This window comes from Schistocerca gregaria, chromosome 5, assembly GCF_023897955.1.
Source record: "Schistocerca gregaria isolate iqSchGreg1 chromosome 5, iqSchGreg1.2, whole genome shotgun sequence".
NCBI classification, from domain to species: Eukaryota; Metazoa; Arthropoda; class Insecta; order Orthoptera; family Acrididae; genus Schistocerca; species Schistocerca gregaria.
In genome coordinates, this window is record NC_064924.1 from 131,738,701 (window position 1) to 131,761,207 (window position 22,507).

The 22,507-nt window shown below is 43.3% G+C and overlaps 1 protein-coding gene across 1 annotated transcript in view; it reads left to right on the forward strand.

Moving 5' to 3' along the window:
- Positions 1 to 22,507, forward strand: part of LOC126273259 (sodium/hydrogen exchanger 9B2-like) — a 113,048-nt gene that overhangs the window by 29,644 nt on the left and 60,897 nt on the right. The window contains exons 5-6 of the mRNA XM_049976804.1: positions 13,905 to 14,087; positions 20,797 to 20,972. Coding sequence (XP_049832761.1) covers positions 13,905 to 14,087; positions 20,797 to 20,972 — 359 coding nt within the window. The remainder of the gene's footprint in view (positions 1 to 13,904; positions 14,088 to 20,796; positions 20,973 to 22,507) is intronic.

A 22,507-nucleotide genomic window follows, 5' to 3' on the forward strand; every position in this document is an offset into this window, starting at 1 on the left:
TCGCCTCAATGAGTGCAAGGATTATCAGCTGTGGATTTCCATCTGTGAGAAGGGTTTTGTCAATAGTTTTTGCACCAGAATATAACAATTATGGGATTTCTGTTATCAGTCTTCTTTCGGACAAGCCAATCTTTAAGAGTTATTGGCATCGTCAATCTGCATAATCGTCCTCTGTGGGCTACGGACAACCATCAGGGAATGATTGAGGTGTCTCGTCAGCATTAGTACAGCATCAATGTATGAGCAGGGGTTCCTAGCGACCACATCTTGGACCACTTATTATTACAAATATGTAAATGGAGAAACATACCGCTACTTCCTGCAGAATACTCTGCCTGAGCCGCTTGAGAATGTGATTTTGGTAAAACGACAAATTATACTGTTTCTACATGACAGAGCACCACCCCACTTCCGCATTACAGTTCGCTAACGCCTCTACAACAGCTTCTCTTGACGTTGGATAGGATTCGGAGGCCCTCTAGCATGACCCGCTAAATCACTGGACTTTTTTTTACCTCTGGGGGCATCTGAAAAACGTTGTTTATGCCTGATGTACAGACCCCTCAGCATCGTGTTCACAACGCCTGTGACACTATACGGAGAGAGACTGGAATGTGGGAAAGAGTGCGGCAGTCCATGATGCGACGTGTGATCGCGTGCATTGCATTCTGTGGAGGCCACTTCGAACATTTGCTGAGACGTGAATGAGATGCATCTCTGTATTGTGTTCTGTGGTGATTTGTTGTGGCTGCACGCACACCATTCACAGGTCGAATCCCCAGATTGACATACAGATATGCAGTCAGGGTGCGTGGGATAACCACGAGATCGCTCCTGCTGTCACACGGAATCGAACCCCAGACCATAACTCCAGGTGTGGGTCCAGTGTGTCTAGCGAGCAGAGAGGTATGTTACAAGCCCTCCACTGGCTTCCTAATCAACACCTGACCATCACTGGCTCCGTGTTCCTATCCAGCTTTCATCAAAAAACACATTAGACCGCTACCATGACCTCCAGTGAGCTCTCGCTTTACACCATGGACGTCGTAAAGGACGGTGGTTTGTTGTCAGTGGAACGCACAATACAGGGAGTTTGTCTTGGAGCAGTCCTTGATGTACAGGGTGGAAGAACGAAAATTGTCTAACTTGAAGCGGGAAGGGGAAACCAGATGGCGCTATGGTTGTCCCGCTAGATGGCGCTGCCATAGGTCAAATGGATATCAACTGCGTTTTTTTTTTTAAAATAGGAACCCCCATTTTTTATTACATATTCGTGTAGTACGTAAGGAAATATTAATGTTTTAGTTGGAGCACTTTTTTCGCTTTGTGATACATGGCGCTGTAATAGTCACAAACATATGGCTCACAATTTTAGACGAACAGTTAGTAACATGTAGGTTCTTTAAATTAAAATTCAGAACCTAGGTACGTTTGAACATTTTATTTCGGTTAATGTGATGCTTGTACCTTTGTGAACTTATCACTTCTGAGAACGCATGCTGCTACAGCGTGACTACCCGTAAATACCACATTAATGCAATAAATGCTCAAAATGATGTCCGTCAGTCTCAATGCATTTGGCAGTACGTGTAACGACATTCCTCTCAACAGCGAGCAGTTCGCCTTCCGTAATGTTCGCACATGCATTGACAATGCGCTGACGCGTGTTGTCAGGCGTTGGGGTGGATCACGATAGCAAATATCCTTCAGATATCCCCACAGAAAGTAATCCGGGGACGTCAGATCCGGTGAACGTGCAGGCGATGGTATGGTGCTTCGACGACCAATCCACCTGTCATGAAATATGCTATTCACTACCGCTTCAACCGCACGCGAGCAATGTACCGGACATCCATTCTGTTGGAAGTACATCGCCATTCTGTCATGCAGTGAAATATCTTGTAGTAATATCGGTAGAACATTACGTAGGAAATCAGCATACATTGCACCATTTAGATTGCCATCGATAAAATAGAGGCGAATTATCCTTCCTCCCATAATTCCGCACCACACATTAACCCGCCAAGGTCGCTGATGTTCCACTTGTCGGTACCATCGTGGATTTTCCGTTTCCCAGTAGTGCATATTATGCCGGTTTACGTTACCGCTGTTGGTGAATGACGCTAAATAGACCGCGTGCAAACAATCTCTCATCGTCCCGTAATTTCTCTTGTGCCCAGTGGAAGAACTGTACACGATTTTCAAAGTCGTCTCCATGCAATTCCTGGTGCATAGAAACATGGCACGGGTGCAATCGATGTTGATGTAGCATTCTGAACACCGACGTTTTTGAGATTCCCGATTCTCGCGCAATTTGTCTGAGACTGGTGCGCGGATTAGCCGCGACAGCAGCTAACACACCTACTTGGGCATCATAATTTGTTGCAGGCCGTGGTTGACTTTTCACATGTGGCTGAAGACTTCCTGTTTCCTTAAATAACGTAACCATACGGCGAACGGTCCGGACACTTGGATGATGTCGTCCAGGATACCGAGCAGCATACATAGCACACGCCCGTTGCACATTTTGATTACAATAGCCATACATCACCACGATATCGACCTTATTTCGTGACTTATTTGGCCCGGTCACTATTAATGGACCACCCATGATTTGCAACAGTTGTTTGCGTCACTGTGATGCCAACTGCTAATCAAACTGCTGCTCAGATACAGCACGATGCGCTACAGCCCTAGGCAAAACACGATGGTAGAGCCATGAGGTCGTCCATAGCCAGGTCTTATTCCGACCTTACATTCTTGTGACTACTACTTCATCAATCATTTAGAGTGGCTACATTCTTGCCAAGTCTTTCTGCAGTACCACAGCTTCTGATAACCCTATTACACGACCTGCTTCAAACACAGGGAGGTCTTGATGATCGCGCCTTTGTCGCCTGAAAGGCATTCTTGACTGACATCAGCTAAGCACCTCCAGCCGCAAAGGTAACTAACGCTCACGACCGTTACAGCGTGTATTTAAAGCAAAAGTGATTTGCATCCTCAAAGTGGCGTTTCTAGCGCCACTCTTACGCGACCAGCGCGAAATCTGAGTAGACATAATTTTTCAGAGGTAAGAACATGCCTACCAACTTTTATTTAATCTTCGTTGATCCGTTATGGACCGTGGGACAACGGCTGACATGTATTTCCTGATGCAATAATTCACCAACAGCCGTATGTCTTGTAGAAATTTATTTTATGAACTTCTTATGTGCTACCAGTTTCGGCATTACATTGATGCCATCTTCAGGCCCCACACGTCATAGTCGTAAAAACGCTGTACACGGAAGGAGCCATATAACTCGATTCGTGAATCAAACCGTTATGCAACAGTTCTTGGCTGGCAGGCGACACAGCCTGTGTGCCTGAAGATGGCATCAGTGTGATACCGAAACTGGTAGCACATAAGCAGCTCATAAAATAAATTTCTACAATACATACGGCTGTTGGTACATTAGTGCATCAAGAAACCTTACACTTATGTCGGCCTCACCTTGTCGTTGCAATTTTTTTATCGGTGCAAGAGCTAGTAGTTTGAGTCATTTTTGTGCATATAGCGAACTGTATGGCAAACTTCCTACCTTGAAGTTGCAGACTGGAATGATTTTGTCGCAGTTACTTAACACAAAGAAACCAAGATGAAACTGTTGCATATGCTTGGTAATTAGGTAACAAAGCTCTACGAGAGATGGCCACTAATGAATTATTTAGTTACAGTTTTCTGTTTCAGCTATGACTGTCACTAACATTTTTAATTTTTATCTGCATGAAAAGAACATTTTTATCCTTTGATGGTATTTGCTTCCGTTTGTGGAAAAGCATCATACAGAAATGACGTTGTTAAGAAAAAATTTAAAATGTTGAAAACCAGAGGTGTTTGGAGCTAAATTTAATGGAAGTTCACTCTCTCCTGAGATATTTGAAAGAGATTGAAGAGCTGTTTCTTAGTCGGAGTTAACTACGCCACAGTTTTGTTACAAGAAAGAAAGATCATGTACACAAGCTGTGGAGAAATCTTAGTAAGAGACGTTTTATCAGCATTCGAAGATGATGCTCATACACAAGTAAGAGTGAAGCCTTCAACTGTGTTGATCTCCATGTTTTGATTTCCAGACTAGATTACTATAGAATTTGTGGCAAAAGTCTAGAACTAATGAAATCATACCTCAATAAAGGAAAGCAGGTGGTGAGTTCAGGAGGTCAGTTATTGAACACACTTGCGGTTCAACATGGAGTACTACAGGGATCACAATTAGGACCTCTTCTGTTTCTCATACAAATAAATGACTTACCTGATAATACAGATATAAAGACTCATATGTTTGCAAATGATACTACTTTTCTATCTGCAAACTATGTATCTGAATACCTTGTCAAAAGAGTGAATTTGGTGGAAGAGAGTGCAGCATCCAGGATCAATGCAAATACACTCACGCTAATACGTTAAGGATAGTTGCAGAATGTGGCTCCACACAATGTGGCACGACACAAAACTGGCTCTAATAGCATGGGCACGTAGGGAACACACATGACACAGATCTATAAGTCCACGGTATTGGTGATAAGTTGAGAAAACCGTCCCGAAACACATGTGCTACAAAACGCCACTGTTCTCTGAGCAACGGGTTGGCATAATCTCAATCAGGTGGTTGAGCAGCTGCTGGGGTATAGCCTCCCATTCTTCCACCAGTGCCTATCGGAGCTCCTGAAGTGTCCTAGGGGTTTGAAGACGTGCAGCGATACGTCGACCGAGAGCATCCCAGACGTGCTCGATGGGGTTTAGGTCTGGAGAACAGGCAGGCCACTCCATTCACCTGATATCTTCTGTTCCAAGATACTTCTCCACGATGGCAGCTCGGTTGGGTTGTGCGTTATCATCCATCAGGAGGAAGGTGGGACCCACTGAACACCTAAAAAGGCGGACATACTGGTGCGAAATAACGTCCCGATACACCTGGCCTGTTACAGTTCCTCTGTCAAAGACATGCAGCGGTATACGTCCACCAATCACAATCCCACCCCACACCATCAAACCACGATCTCCATACAGGTCCCTTTCAAAGACATTAAGGGGTTGATATCTGGTTACTGGGGCACGCCAGATGAAAACCCGGTGAGAATCACTGTTCAGACTATACCTTGACTCGTCCGTGAACATAACCTAGGACCACTATTCCAATGGCCATGTATTGTGTTCTTGACATCAAGCTTTACAGGCTCTCCTGTCACCAGGGGTCAGTGGAATGCACCTTACAGGTCTCCATGTTCACTTGTCTGTAGACTGTGTGTCTGGAGACAACTGTTCCAGTGGCTGCGGTAAAGTCCCGAGCAAGGCTACCTGCCGTACTCCGTGGCCATCTGCAGGCACTGATGGTGAGATATCGGTCTTCTTGTGGTCTTGTACACTGTGATCGTCCTGTACTGTAGCGACAGGACACGTTTCCTGTCTGCTGGAATCGTTGCCATAATCTCGAGATCACACTTTGTGGCACACGGAGGGCCCGTGCTACGACCTGCTGTGTTTGACCAGTCTCCAGTTGCTCTAGTCTTCTACCCTTCATAACGTCATCAATATGTGTTCCTTGATCCATTTTCAACACACAGTCACCATTAGCACGTCTGAAAACGTCTGCACACTTACTCGCTGCACCGTACTCTGACATGCACCAACACACCTCTACATACGTGGACTGGTGCCTGCGCCACCGTGCGACGACCTCAGGTCAGATGCACCATATGGTCACACCCAGAGGTGATTTAAACACGAAAACCGCCCACCAGAGCGTTGTTTCACCATGTATCGGCATTATCCTTAATTTATGAGAATGAGTCTAATGTACTATTAAACATACATAAGACGCATAATATGTGATTCAGCCTATCAAAGGCTGCAAGAATAGAAAAACAAAGTATAAAATATTTACTTATTACACTTGACAACAAACTAACAAATGGCTCTGAGCACTATGGGACTTAACATTTATAGTCATCAGTCCCCTAGAACTTAGAACTAGTTAAACCTAACTAACCTAAGGACATCACATAACACCCAGCCATCACGAGGCAGAGAAAATCCCTGACCCCGCCGGGAATCGAACCCGGGCGTGGTAAGCGAGAACGCTACCGCACGACCACGAGATACGGGCAACCAACTAACATGTAACACCATGTAGAACAAGTAACATTTGAGTTGTCAAGAGTGATATACTGGTTGAAGAGACTGATGTCATGTGTCACCTTTGAGTGTATAAGGTCAGCGTGTTTTGTCTTTTCTCAATCTGTTTTAAAATACAGATGAATACTCTGGGGAAATAGCAAAAATATAAATGAGATTCTTGTAATTCAGAAGAAGGCAATTAGAGAAATTCCAAGAGCAGAAGGCAGAACTCATTGCAAGCTTTTGTTCACCACGTAAAATATTTTAATTGTAATTAATACCAATAAGCTAGAAATTGTTAATTACATACTCACTGAACTACCACATATATGTGCAACAAATCAAAGACTTGGTTATAATACAGGAATCAGTACTACTGTGCTCTTACAAAAAAAAAAAAGAGTAGCAGAAACAAACAATGGTCATACCTACATGGCAATCCAAAGATATAACAAATTGTGTACATGTGTCACAGGCATGCCAATCAAATCATTTAAGGAAAAGCTGCACAGCTTCTTGCTAGCTAACCCATTTTATTCTCCAGAAGAATTTAAGAAATGCCAAATACAACAATGTAAATAATGGAAATATATACTTTGTAATATTAATAAGTAAATGTACTGAGGAAGTCTATTGAATGTTGTTGTTGTTGCTGCTGCGGTCTGGTTTGATGCAGCTCTCCATGCTACTCTATCCTGTGCAAGCTTCTTCATCTCCCAGTACCTACTGCAACATACATCCTTCTGAATCTGTTTAGTGTATTCATCTCCTGGTCTCCCTCTACGATTTTTACCCTCCATGCTGCTCTCCAATACTAAATTGGTGATCCATTGATGACTCAGAACATGCACTACCAACCGATTCCTTCTTCTAGTCAAGTTGTGCCACAAATTTCTCTTCTCCCCAATCTTACTCAGTACCTCCCCATTAGTTATGTGATCTACCCATATAATCTTCAGCATTCTTCTGTAGCACTACATTTCGAAAGCTTCTATTCCCTTCTTGTCTAAACTATTTGTCTTCACATTTCACTTCCATACGTGGCTACACTCCATACAAATACTTTCAGAAACGATTCCTGACATTTAAATCTGCACTTGATGTTATCAGATTTCTCTTCTTCAGAAACGCTTTCCTTGCCATGCCAGTCTACATTTCATATCCTCTCTACTTCTACCATCATCAGTTATTTAGCTGCCCAAATAGCAAAACTCATTTACTACTTCAAGTGTCTCATTTCCTAATCTAATTCCCTCAGCATCACCCGATTTACTTCGACTACATTCCATTATCCTCGTTTTGCTTTTGTTGATGTTCATCTTATATCCTCCTTTCAAGACACAGTCCATTCTTTCCAACTGCTCTTCCAGGTCCTTTGGTGTCTCTGACAGAATTACAACGTCATCAGCAAACCTCAAGGTTTTTATTTCTTTTCCATGGAATTTTCTTTTGTTTCCTTTACTGCTTGCTCAATACACAGATTGAATAACATCGGGGATAGGCTACGACCCTTTCTCACTCCCTTCCCAAGCACTGCTTCCCCTTCATGCCCCTCGACTCTTATAACTGCCATCTACTTTCTGTACAAATTTTAAATAGCCTTTCGCTCACTGTATTTTACCCTGCCGCCATCAGAATTTGAAACAGAGTAATCCAGTCAACATTATCAAAAGCTTTGTCTAAGTCTAAAAATGCTAGAAACGTTGGTTTTCCTTTACTTAATCTATGTAGTAGGGTCAGTATTGACTCACATGTTCCAATATTTGTACAGGATCCAAACTGCTCTTCCCCGAGGTCGGTTTCTACCAGTGTTTTCATTCGTCTGTAAATAATTCGCGTTAGTGTTGTGCAGCCGTGAACTGATAGTTCTGTTATATTCACATCTCTCAACACGTGCTTTCTTTGGGATTGGAATTATTATATTCTTCTTGAAGTCTGAGAGTATTTCGCCTGTCTCATACATCTTGCTCACCAGATGTTAGAGTTTTGTCAGGAGTGGCTCTCCCAAGGCTGTCAGTAGCTCTAATGGAATGTTGTCTACTCCCAGGGCCTTGTTTCAACTTAGGGCTTTCAGTGCTCTGTCAAACTCTTCACGCAGTATCGTATCTCCCATTTCATCTACATCCTCTTCCATTTTCATTATATTATCCTAAAGTAATCCTCTACATCCTTCAATTTGTCCTCTAGCCATCCCTAATTAGCCATTTTGCAATTCCTGTCGATCTCATTTGTGAGACGTTTGTATTCCTTTTCTATTGCTTCATTTACTGCATTTCTATATTTTCTCCTTTCATTAATTAAATTCAATAGATCTTCTGTTACCCAAGGATTTCTACTAGCTCTCGTCTTTTTGCCTACTTGCTCCTCTGCTGCCTTCACTATTTCATCTCCCAAAGCTACCTATATATTTCCCCAATTCTTGTCAATCGTTCCCTAATGCTCTCCCTGAACCTCTTTACAACCTCTGGTTCTGTCAGTTTATCCAAGTCCCATCTCCTTAAATTCCCAACTTTTTGCAGTTTCTTCGGTTTTAATCTACAGTTTGTAGCCAACAGATTGTGGTCAGAGTCTACATCGGCCCCCAGAAACGTCTAACAATTTAAAACCTGGTTCCTAAATCTCTGTCTTGTCCTATTGGATGTACAAATGCTGAATGAATAATAAAAAAACCTTAATCTGTATTTGTTGTGACCCATCTTATTGCATTCGGAAGTTGTTATAAGAGGAGAATAGTGCGACTGTAAGTATTATGAATTTTGACATAGGCTGAAAAAAAAACTAGATTAAATAGGAAGCATATCAGAGATCTTACAGAGATGTTGGGGACAACAACCAGCACACATTCAGTGGTCAGTTTGTGGCGTCGCAACTAGTGCGAGCGCACAGTTTTCTATCAAATATTTACTGTGAAATGTAGACAGACTGTAAAGTAGCCATCAGATTAGCATATGTGCTGTAGCGGGCAGATTACCGGTGTCCGTTCGTCTGACGTCACGACCATATGGCATGTCTGTACCGTGAGAATGTAAGACCTGTGCGCTAACTAGCCGCGTGTATAACGTGGAACTTTCATCTTTAATAACTTCTAACTGAGGAACCTGAGGAAATTAAAAGTTAATATACTAGTTTCTGTTATGAATAAAAATAAGTCATCCAAATTTGAGCTTTGAAACCTGCATATTTTGGAAATTAGAAAAATCTTACAGAAAATGCAAATTTCTACAATTTTCGAGTCTAAATAAATACCATTATGTATAGATCACCTTCAGTGACCATCCAACTATGAAACAAAATCACCTTCCGTGCTTTTGTATTTATTTTGAGAATTTTACTTTTAGAAATTCACCTATAACTTTGTTAAAACCATAAATGTTTTGAATTTTTGTGAACAGTTATTTTATATGAGTAGGTGAGAGTGAATGAGTGTGCCTGAGTGAATGAAAGAGGGACATTCGCCATTCTTTGCAAGTGTATAAAATCTAGGTTGGAACTCGCAAGTGTTCAGACGATGTAACCGTGGGAACAGAGTCGCCAGTGGTTCCCCATCTTAGTGAATGTCGGATGTCCAAGAGTGTATGGTATTGTACAAGCAGCCAGAACGTTCGCGAGTATTTAAATAATTTCTGGAAATAAAGTAAAGTCTAGTTTTCCTTTCGGTTTGTTAAATTATACAGTAAATTTTGTGTAACAAGAAATCATGACGTAAATGATTCAGAAGTCATGACTGGTGCGTGCTAGATTTTGGCGCGAGGCGCACCCAAAGAGTTAATTCTGATTGGCTGTGTGATGTGTGAGCCAATGAGATGCGAGGACGGTTAGCAGACTAGGAGAGGAGTCGCGAGTGGATGGAGAGTCGCGAAGGAACTGTGATCGAGAAGAGACATGCTTGATGTGTCCTCGCGAATAATGTGTAAAATGAAGTCATAAAACGGCTTCATCGGTTCGGTACTGTGCGATTTGAGACTGGAAGAGTCCAGTAACGCGTAGTGTGAGTTTGAGCGAGTTGTGACTTTTCGTTCCGCGAAAGACGCGAGTAACTTTAATAATTAAAAGCGTGGCGGTACTTCGTAAACTTTTACTAAGTGCTTATGGCGAGCATTAACGTTAAAAAACGAACTATTATTGAACATCGACTGCAAACGTGTATGTTAGAAAATCGTCTGTGTTGCAGTTAAGTAAATTCCGTAACTTTGAAAGCTAATTCTGGCGGGGTTTGAGTGTGGATAGAATTGTGAACTGAACTTTCTTCAAACGTAGATTAGCGGGCTGATGATCAGGCTTAAAGACAATAAAGAGCTTAAATAGAATTACCAACTTCGCGTTCTCGTTTGAGTAAACAATTACTACCATTCCAATAACTCAATTTATTTAGGAAGATTGCTCATAGATTGTATTTCAGCAAACATGTATCGCGGCCTCCGGTGAGCGGCTATTAAATTGCAGTTTCTTCAACACTGCTTTTCTGCAATTTTTCCAGTAGCTGCTATCAGGAGAGGCGAGTGCAGCAACTACCTAAGAAACGAGGTAGGTGGATTTTCTTTCAGGGAAAGGAAACTGCGCGATAAGAGCCTGACCCGTCGCAAGTTGAGTTCTTACCAAGCACCGATATGGATTAATTCATTTGACAGCCTTTTTCTCATTCTGATAGTAGAGGCATCTAAACACGATCCTGTATAACACACGTGTGCCGTGTCCAGCGGCACGGTTAATTTCCTTGCCGCTAGAGAGTCATTTTCGGTGGCGTGTCACACAGTGGTCGCGAAAGGGTGGATGACACCTCACTGCTGTGAGCGTCGCCGCAGGTGAAGTGATCACAACACCGTTCGATGGAGTCATTTGCTGCACAGAGACGAACAAGTGGGCAGTGGTGAGAGCGAGGGCTTCGTGAAACTGGTGCAGTGCGGTTCATTCAGCTGCAAGTCACTACAGTCTGTGTGGAGCACGACTGCCGTGTGGCCACAACAGCTCGATGAAGCAGTTAGTGTCTCCTGGCCGGACAGAGAGCAGTCATTGTGTAGGCGGAGAAAGGGCTTCTGTAATTCAAGAGAGCACTGGCTGAGTGCTCCAGCAGCTGGCGGGTGCATGCTGGTGCGTTTATAGTTGATACAATGCCCTGTGTGGTATATGTACAGTGCATTTGGCGTATTTGTTAGTGGCAGGAGTCTTCATGAAAGTCTTTGCTTGCTGAATAACAAGTTGTGGTTGTTTATTGATGACACCCAGGAATACAGACGTGTCTAACTGCAAGTGAGAGAAGAGCTATGTGTGCTACGGGTGTGATCAACTGTATTAATTCTAAACTATACGCTTTAAACTGTGCCATGAGACTGCTGAGAATTCATCTTGTTAAGTGTTCAGTGTGAATAGTCAATTGACTATATCATTGTATAAGAGTTATTTATATATATGCATAGGTAATTTTGTAGAAAGTTGTGTATAGCTTGTGGTAGTAGCAATCTGGTGAAAGTGATAGAAGTAGACCTATGTGTAGTGTTTTATGATCCTAGTTAAGGCATGTCTTCCCATCTTATATTTTACTGCTGAAAAAAAAAATGGTTCAAATGGCTCTGAGCACTATGGGACTCAACTGCTGTGGTCATTAGTCTCCTAGAACGTAGAACTACTTAAACCTAACTAACCTAAGGACATCACACACATCCATGCCCGAGGCAGGATTCGAACCTGCGACCGTAGCAGTCGCACGGTTCCGGACTGCGCGCCTAGAACCGCGAGACCACCGCGGCCGGCTTACTGCTGAAGTTGTCTCAGATATTACGACTGATTAAAGCCTAGGGGCAGGCGTTGTAAATCGGTAATGTTGTTGACCGGTTATGTACACTACTGGCCATTAAAACTGCTACACCAAGGAGAAATGCAGATGATAAACGGGTATTCATTGGACAAATATATTATTCTAGAACTGATATGTGATCACATTTTCACGCAATTTGGGTGCATGCATTGATCCTGAGAAATCAGTACCCAGAACAACCACCTCTGGCCGTAATAACGGCCTTGATACGCCTGGGCTTTGAGTCAAACAGAGCTTTAATGGCAGCTTCAACACGATACGACAGTTCGTCAAGAGTAGTGACTGGCGTATTGTGACGAGCCAGTTGCTCGGCCACCATTGACCAGACGTTTTCTATTGGTAAGAGATCTGGAGAATGTGCTGGCCACGGCAGCAGTCAAACATTTTCCGTATCCAGAAAGGCCCGTACAGGATCTGCAACATGTGGTCGTGCATTATCCTATAATCCTGAAATGTAGGGTTTCGCAGGGCTCGAATGAAGGGTAGAGCCACGGGTCGTAACACATCTGAAATGTAACGTCCACTGTTCAAAGTTCCGTCAGTGCGAACAAGAGGTGACCGAGAAGCGTAACCAATGGCACCCCATACCATCACACCGGGTGATACGCCAGTATGGCGATGACAATATACACTTCCAATGTGCGTTCACCGCGATGTCGCCAAACACGGAAGCGACCATCATGAGGCTGTAAACAGAACCTGGTTTCATCCGACAAAATGACGTTTTGCCATTCGTGAACCCAGGTTCGTCGTTAAGTAAACCATCGCAGGCGCTCCTGTCAGTGATGCAGCGTCAAGGGTAACCGCAGCCGTGGTCTCCGAGCTGATAGTCCATGCTGCTGCAAACGTCGTCGAACTGTTCGTGCAGATGGTTGTTGTCTTGCGAATGTCCCCATCTGTTGACTCAGGGATCGAGACGTGGCTGCACGATCCTTTACAACCATGTGCTTAAGATGCCTGTCACCTCGACTGCTAGTGATACGAGGCCGTTGGGATCCAACACGGCGTTCCGTATTACCCTCCTGAACCCACCGATTCCATATTCTGCTAACAGTCATTGGGTCACGAGCAACGCGAGCAGCAATGTCGCGATACGATAAACAGCAATCGCGATAGGCTACAATCCGACCTTTATCAAAGTCGGAAACGTGATGGTACGCATTTCTCCGCCTTGCACGACGCATCACAACAACGTTTCACCAGGCACCGTCGGTCAACTGCTGTTTGTGTATGAGAAATCGGTTGGAGACTTCCCTCATGTCAGCACGTTGTAGGTGTCGCTACCGGCGCTAACCATGTGTGAATGCTCTGAGAAGCTCATCATTTGCATATTACAGCATTTTCTCCCTGTCGGTTAAATCTCGTGTCTGTAGCACATCATCTTCGTGGTGTAGCAATTTTAATGGCCAATAGTGTAGTTCAAATTAAAATTTAAAACAGTCGTGATCCCAAACTTGTTAAAATATTTTTTTTTATTGGAGTGAGTGACCGGCTTCGACTCTGTGAAAGAGTCATCTTTAGACTCCAGGGAGGTGGATGGACACCACTGGATGAGTTACAGGATCGTCGAGGGTCGACAGAACTCATCTAGCAGTGTCCATCCACCACTCTGGAGTCTGAACATGACTCACAAAGTCGAAACCAATCAATCACTCCATCAAAAAAATATTTTAACAATATTGTGATCAAGACTGTTTTAAATTTTAATCACTCTGGTGTTCAAACCAACAGTGGATTTCTGTATAATGTGACAGTTGCATACAGTATATAACTGAAGTCCCGATACGTGTTTTGAAAGACTTGAGTTTGCTTGACTGTACCGACCTATGACTACTGCGCAATCGACCACAGACTTTGACTTGACTTAGACTTGGCGCTAGTGATGGGTACTGGGTTTACCTGACTGTGAAGACCTGTGACTGCTGCCCACAGGCACTTAGCCCTGGTGATGATACTGGTCCGAGCTGGTCTGGATTTGGAAGCGCCAGCGCTGCGCCGGCTGGCGCCACACGTGGTCAAGTTGGCAGCCCTGCCCTGGGCTGTGGAATGCACGGCTGTCGCTGCCACGACACACTTTCTGCTGGGCCTGCCCTGGATGTGGGGATTCCTCGTGGGGTGAGTTCGCCGTATTCATACAGAGCTATCAGATATATGTACTTCATTCGGCAGAGAATTCAAATCGAAATTTCGCGCCGTTATCCTGTAAGTTGGTAAGCGTGCTAGAAACAGCGTTCAGAATGACCTGTAGGTGGCAGCATAGTGCAGATGCAGTATCAGTATAAAGATGGCCCCCACGCTCGTGACATGCGCCAGGGAAGAACAGCGTTCTGTTATTCGGTTTTTGCGTAGTGAAGGTGTTAAACCAATTGAAATTCATCGACGAATGAAGGTTCAGTACGGTGATGCATGTTTGTCACAGCAGCAAGTCTACGAACGGTGTAGGAAGTTCGCAAATGGTGTGACTTCAGTGGAAGATGCTCCTCGTCCAGGTCAGGCACAGCGAGTTGTGACTCCGCAGAACATTGCAGCAGTTGAAGCCATAGTGGACGAAAACCGCCGACTGACACTGAATAACATTGCAGCATGTTTACATATTAGTCATGGGTCAGCACACCACATTGTGCATGATGTGCTCCAGTTTCACAAAGTATCTGCAAGATGTGTGCTGACTCCTGAAATGAGAGAACGACGTGTTGATGCTTGTGAAGAACTTCTTCAGCGCTTTGAACTAGCAAGTGATGGCTTCCTTGCAAGAATCTTTACTGGTGTCGAAACCTGGGTTCACTTCCACCAACCGGAAACAAAGAGAGCGAGTAAGGAATGGCACCATTCCTCATCACCAGAACCAAAGAAGTTCCGAACCATCACCTGGGAAGGTTATACTGACTTTGTTTTGGGACGAAAAAGGCGTCATTTTGGAGCATTACATGCCTAGAGGGACCACCGTCACCAGTGCATCATATACAGATCTAAAAAATCCTCTGCAGCCTGAAATCAAATCAAAGCGACGTGGATTGCTGTCAGCAGGTGTCCTTTTGCAACAGGATAATGCAAGGCCCCACACAGCCCGTTCACAGCTGCAACAATCACGGACTGCATTTTGAGTGTCTTCCTCATCCACCATACTCACAAGACCTTGCCCCAAGTGATTTCCATATGCTTGTACCACTCAAAGATGGAACGGGAGGAAAGAAGTTCCGTTCTGATGAAGAGGTACGCCACGCGGTGCATGAGTGGTTGCGCGGACTACCAAAAGAATTTTTTTCTAAAGGAATTCATGCACTTTGTAAGCGCTGGAGGACTTGCACTGAGCGTGGGGGAGATTATGTTGAAAAGTGATACAGCTTTGTACCACTTCTGCACACTAAATAATATTTTAAAAAATGTTTAAGGTTTTCGTTCGACTCACTCTCGTATATACTCCATTCGGCAGAGAATTCAATTACATCAACTGTCGCAGTCTTCACATTCACAGAACGCTGTGTTATGCACTCTTCTTGGACAACGTTCTCTGCTGTACCTATGTGACTAAAGTTTTCAGGCAGTGTTTCGGTACTTTTGTCTTAAAGGATTGTGTGTGTGTGTGTCCACAGCGCCTAAACTCGACGTCGCGAGGTTGCGTATCCCAGTTTTGAATCTGCGATGCAGCCAGTGCACAGTTGCTCAAGTCCCTGTCGAAGAAACATAGTTTCAGCTAGGCCTGGTGATATGTTATCGATCTATCGATAATTTTCTCAAAACTTTAGATGTCTATATCGGTGTAAGTTTTTACTTTTTACCACACAGCCACAACACGCCACGAAACAAATGAACACCACGCAGCCACAACAAGACGTAGCGGCAGCGAAAACTCCGCCTATGTTTTGAGAAATCTAAAAAGTGCAGTGCGAAGCGACCATAGGTCACAAAGTAAGCCTATTTACGTCGCCAACAACACAGGAGAACACACCACAACTTCGAAACTATGACAAGTTGTATATTGTGTAGCAGAATAGCTACCAAAATAAATGGACGAAAACATCAAGTAAGTTATAAATAAATATTAAACCCACTGATGATTGCACAAAAGCGCTGAAACATGTATGGGTGAAACAAAACAGAAAGAAGTTGTCTTGCAGAAGGCGGAACTTCTCATCCCATTTTCGAAACTCAGCTCGCTCTGTTACTGCGTGAGATCCATAGCGCTATTCACAATGACGCTCAGGTTGATGTGGTGGTCCTTGACTTCAAGAAGGCGTTTGACATCACCCCGCACTGCCGCTCAGTGAAAAAAAAAGACGTACGAGCTTATCGAGTATGACTGAATTCGGAACTCTCTTGCAAATAGAACTCAGCACTTCGATCTTAATGAAACAACATCTATGAAACCTCCCCCTAGAAAAATTTATGAGTGATTGTGCTGATAAACCCCTTACGTTATTTGATTTTCAAACAGCTGAGCAAAACTGAACGTGCACAGACATTTCTCTCTTTACTTATTCAGATCATCAATAAACTGACACACAATATTTTAGCACAACGCAATCTGACTTTCAATAAACCCCACAGAAGAATGGCCCTTACTAACAATAACCTATACCTTTCATGAATCACTTACCTCACAAAAATCTTCGTTACTCGAGCTACTGAAATGCAGCGAGCGCCAATACTGCCAGCTAAATAAAAGATTCAAACTACTGAAGCCACTAACTACTGATAGGCATAGTTAGCAAACGAAAGATTTTGATAGAGAACAATCAATGTATTACGTTAATAGTGTTCAAAAGTCATTATACTTCATGACATCAAGTCTTACAAATTTACTGTCTGTGATGGACACACGTCCAGATCATACTCTCTCAATACTTCGCCATCTCTCTCCCCACATCCACCACTGCTGGTGGCTCACCCCCAACTGCGCAACGCTACGCGCTGTTCATATCCAACTGCCCAACACTACAATAGCAAATATTACAACAATGCCAACCAGACGCAGACTGCACACAGCACAGCCAGTGATTTTCATACAGAGCTCTACGTGGCGTTACCAATATAAAAACCTAAACAGCCTACTTACATCTGCAGATGAGAAGGTAATTGACGGAGTACACACAAGAAGTGTGATAGGACCTATATTGTATATAATGTTTTTAAATGATCTAATAGAAAGCGTTAGAAGATTCTGTTCGCATATGGTATAGTTTTCTATAACAAAGTAACAGTGCTAGAAGACGGTGACGGTTTGCAGAATGACCTGCAAAAGATTGGATGGTGCAGTCTCTGGCACTTGACCGAGGACGTTAATAAATGTAACATACTGTACGTACATAGGAAAGGAATCAAACTACTGGACTACTACACTGTTGATGAGAAACTACTGGAATCAGTATCATCCGTAAAACATCTAGGAGTAACTATCCAGAGCGACGTTAAGTGGAATGACTACACAAAACAAGTAGTAGGGAAAGCAGATGCCAGAGGGCAGATGCCAGATTGAGATCCACAGGAAGAATCATAAGGAAACGTACCCATCCACGAACGCAGAGGTCTATAAAGTGCTTGTTCGAGCGATTCTTGAGTATTGTTCATCAGCATACGATGCTTACCAGGTGGACCGATAGAAGAGGTGGAGAAGATCCAACGAAGAGCGGCGGGTTTAGGTGAAACGTCCGCTTAGAAAAATTAATGAATTACTGTGCTGATACACCTCTTACATTATTTGGATTTCAAACAGCTGAGCAGAACTGAACATACTCAGACATTTCACTCTTTACCTATTTTGATTAACACTAAACTGACACACAATATTTTTAGCGCAACGCAATCTGACTTTCAGTAACCCCTTCAAGAGAATGACCCCGACTAACATTAACCTATACCTTTCACAAATCACTTACCGCAGAAAAACCTTCGTTACTCGAACTACTACAATACAGCGAGCGCCACTACTGCCAACTAAATAAAAGATTCAAACTACTGAAGGCACTAACTACTGATAGGCATAGTTAGCAAATGAAAGATTTTGGTAGAGAATGAACAATGTATTTACCTTAATAGTGTTCAAAAGTCATAATATATAAAGCAGTTTATGACATCCAGTCTTACAAATTTACTCTCTCTCTCTGATGGACACACGTCCAGATCATCTGCTCTCAAAACTCCGCCATCTCACTCCACACATCCACCACTTCTCGCGGCTCACCTCCAACTGCGTAACGCTACGCGCTGTTAACATCCAGCTGCCCAACACTACAATAGCATATACTCCAACAATGCAAACCAAACACAGCCTTCACACAGCACAGTCAGTGACTTTCAGACAGAGCGCTACGCGGCGTTACCAACATAAAAGCCTAAACAGCCTACTTACATAGTCATGGGCCGTTTAGTCGGCACGACAGCGTTACAGAGTTGTTCAACGATTTCCTCTGGCAGACGTTACACAAGAGAGGCGTTGCGGATATCAGAGATGTTTACTATTGAAATTTCGAGAGAGCACTATCCAGTCGGACAACATACTACTTCCTGCCACATACATCTTGCGTAATGGCGACGAGGAGAAAACTCGAGAAATTAGAGTTAATACAGAGCCTTACCGACGGTCATTCTTCCAGGACGCCATTCGCGAGTGGAATGGGGTAGGGGGTAGGGGGGATCAGTTAGTGATATTAGACCCACACTCCGCTGCACACCATTAGCCGGCCGCTGTGACCGAGCGGTTCTAGGCGCTTCAGTCCGGAACCGCCCTGCTGCTACGGTCGCAGGTTCGAATCGTGCCTCGGGCACGGATGTGTGTCATGTCCTTAGGTTAGTTAGGTTTAAGTAGTCCTAAGTCTAGGGGGCAGATTACCTCAGATGTTAAGTCCCATAGTGCTTATAGCCATTTGGACCATTTTGCACACCATTAGCTGACTTATGGTGTATGCTGTAGATGTAGAGTTGATTATAATACTTTTTTTTCTGAGTTTACCATTTTCATCTTGTATGCAAAAGTGTATAACTGTTCAGTTAAAGGAAAAGATCGTGTAAAAAATGCAAGAAAATTCTCAAATTTTCACCAACTTGAATCAAAATAATATAAGAAAATGTAGAACATAGCTATTTGCCTGATCCACTGTTCTCGTACATCACTCTCAGGTAAATTCTGTTAAGGCAGAATCACTAGCCTGATGATTCCGACTTTATTTCAAACTGTGCTGCACATTTCTCTGTAGTTTGGCGCAAACAATACTTGTCATTGTAATAAGAAATTCAGACGTGAATCCACTTTAAACCGACATGATCTCGTTTGGCCATATACTAAAGCAAACCAGCTGATGGCTGCAGTGGATAACAAGGAAGAACGCAGGAGAAGGAGCTAATGAACCAAGTACCAACATGCCGAAGCCATATTTCACCGTATACTAGGTTTCTCTTTTCAATCCCATTTATGGGAACCTAGGAAAAGTTTCTCATCTAAAATATTTAGGCGAAACCATTCAGGAAAATGGTCTGGTAAATGTTAGATATGAAGTGGAAGCAGCCTTTAGTCTTACAAAATATCTATCTATGTATCTATCTATCTATCTATCTATCTATCTATATCCGAATCCCGCTCCAGCTACTGCCTGGTCTGGGTGCTGACGAGTCCTCTCCATTTGGCTCGGTCCTCCCACCACTTTTCTTCCTCCACTTGCTGCCAGGTCACACCTCTCCTTTCAACAGATATTCTCACTCCCATTTTCCACCGTGTTCTTGGGCGCCCTATAGGTCTTTTCCCATCCATCTTTAGTTCTTCCATAATTTTGGGGAGTCTCTGCTCATGTATCCTCTTAACATGCCCATACCATCTTAATCTCTTTTTTTTTCAATTTCTTCTCTCATACTTTCTTGTATAAGGTCCTTTCTAATCTCTACATTCCTTACTCTGTCCATTTTTGTTTTCCCCTTAACTGCTCTGAGAAATTCATTTCCCCTGCTTGCAGTCTGCTCCAGTCCCTTTCTGTCATTGTCCATGTTTCTCCACCATAGGTGACAATAGGGAAGTAATAATTCTTATACATAAGGAGTTTTGCTTTTTCTGAAACTTTCTTATTCCAAACAAGGTGTTTTATTGTTTGGTAGAAACTGCCTCCCTTCTGTAACCTCCTACTAATTTCGTTGGTTATTCTTCCATCCCTAGATATTTCACTCCCTAAATAAGTGAAACTTTCTACCACTTTGAAGGGTTCTCCGTCCAAGGTAATATTTCCGTTGATCCCTTTCTCTCTTCCAAATACCATTACTTCACTCTTATCTTTATTTATTTTTAATCCATACCTTTTCATTATTTCCTTCCAAGCATCAAACTGTAACTGTACATCTACCACTTTAACATCTTACAAAAGATACCTATAACAAATAGTGCTTGTCAGAGTACACAGAACTGAGACACTACACGACAGTCACCAAACTAGAGTGTCTTTATGGAATTCGGGGACTCACTTTAAACAAAAATAGAGACATTGAAGGAATTCGTACTCGACAAGAAAAAGTAGTCAAAGAATCTTTTTGGTCCAAATTGTAGTGAAGAAGGAAGATATATTCGAAGAGCAAATAAAGAAATTGAAAAGTGTACTAACGTGTTCAAGGATATGAAAAACTTATGTCAGCAAGTATTAGAATATGACAGTGGAGCACTCTTGAGGGACGGCAATATTTACTGCACCTTCTTTCTTTTTAGTACCTCAGCATGCTTTTCGCAATCTCAGTTTAGCATCAATGGTGTAAGCGCCATACGGCGAGCTGGCTCGGTCAGTGTGTGGAGTGTACAGTAGCGGACACCTGCGCGTTCTGCGGTGGTGACGTGTGGCGCCCCTGTTGACAGGAGCGCCGTGTCGGCGGTGGCGCCTGCCGTCGTGGTGCCCAGTCTGATGCGACTCCGTGCTCGCGGCTACGGGGCCGCCAAGGCCATCCCCACGCTCATCATCGCCGTCTCCGCCATCGACGACGGCGCCTCTGTCGCCATCTTCGGTGTCGTCCTCAGCGTCATCTTTTCGGAAGGTACGCCGGTGATTCTGTATCTTTATCCAGGTCACTCGTGTACTCCGTCCGTCATAAGCACAACTCTCATGTAAACATTACTCTACGCATTCTTCCATGTTTGCTGGAACAACATTGGATTTTGTTTCACGTGGGTCAGAAGAAAAGCTGTCTCGAGTATAGTCAGGTACGATAACGAGGGTACGTTTTATGCTGTGCATTGAGCGAATATCGACTCAGCGATGATAGGGGGCAACAGCTTTACCGGCACATTTAACCTGGAAAGCACTCGCTGTGGCGCTAATCTGTATCGTTCATACCGATCGGTGCAGTAGGTTAGCCTTGGTAGTGACGTCAATTTCTGTTGTTTATCCGAAGTTGCTATTCTGTAAGCGTCTCAGACTTGTTACCTATCGATCCTCCCGCCGAATTTTCGACAACTGTACCGGTAGGAACTTCCTGGCAGATTAAAACTGTGTTCCGGACCGAGATTCGAACTCGGGTCCTTTGCTTTTAGCGGACAAGTGCTCTACCATCTGAGCTACCCAAGCAAGACACGACCAGTCCTCACAGCTTCACTTCTGCCAGTACCACCCAAACTTCACAGAAACTTCTGTGAAGATGTGAGGACGGGTCGTGAGTCGTGCTTGGGTAGCTCAGATGGTAGAGCACTTGTTCGCGAAAGGTAAAGGTCCCGAGTTCGAGTCTCGGTCCGGCACATAGTTTAAATCTGCCAGGAAGTTTCATATCAGCGCACACTCCGCTGCAGAGTGAAAATCTCATTCGGTACGGAGATGTTTTAGATTTCGGTGTGGCCCTCTCGTTCGGTTCGGTGTGATTTATTTACATCTAGAATTCCTTATCTTAGACATGTTGAGCGGTTTTAGCTTCAGATTTAGTGATTGTGTTATTGAAGAATCACCAGGATGCGCCTGGGAGTTCATAACCTACAATTTTCCTTTGTTAGAAATATGGTTTTGTGTTGTTGTTACTGTGAATGATTGTAGCAAAAAAAAAAAAAAAAAAAAAAAAAAAAAAAAAGTTTCGGTCAATATTCTTACAAAATACTTATTATTATGTAAATGTGTATTTTTATGTAGTTACGAGTTAAAAAAATCATTAAATTTCAAAAGGTCGGCTCTGCCTACATATATAGCATGAGTGTGAGCTGAAATTACTAGTGACTTCGCATACTTTTTTCCGCAAATGGTTTATGTATTAATTATAGAAACGCTTTTAAAACTTTTAAGTAACAATGCACAGCAATTTTGTGTAGCATGAAAGAGGAAACCTTTCAAAATTTCAGGCATTTACGGCTTACTGCTGCATCATTTGGCAATGAAGTCAGCCTGCGTCTCTGTTGACTGGAATTATGTGGAATAAAGTGCTGAAGGCATTCGAGTTCTAGTAGCGCAGTGGAAGCCGGTACGGTAGCTCAGCGTGTTCGGTCACATGGTTAGGTGCCGTGTTTTATAAAAAGAAAACTGGCTCAGTGTTTCAAAGACGAACTTCAAAGGATGTCATGGTACGTCCGCCCCAAACAAATGCAACAAAAA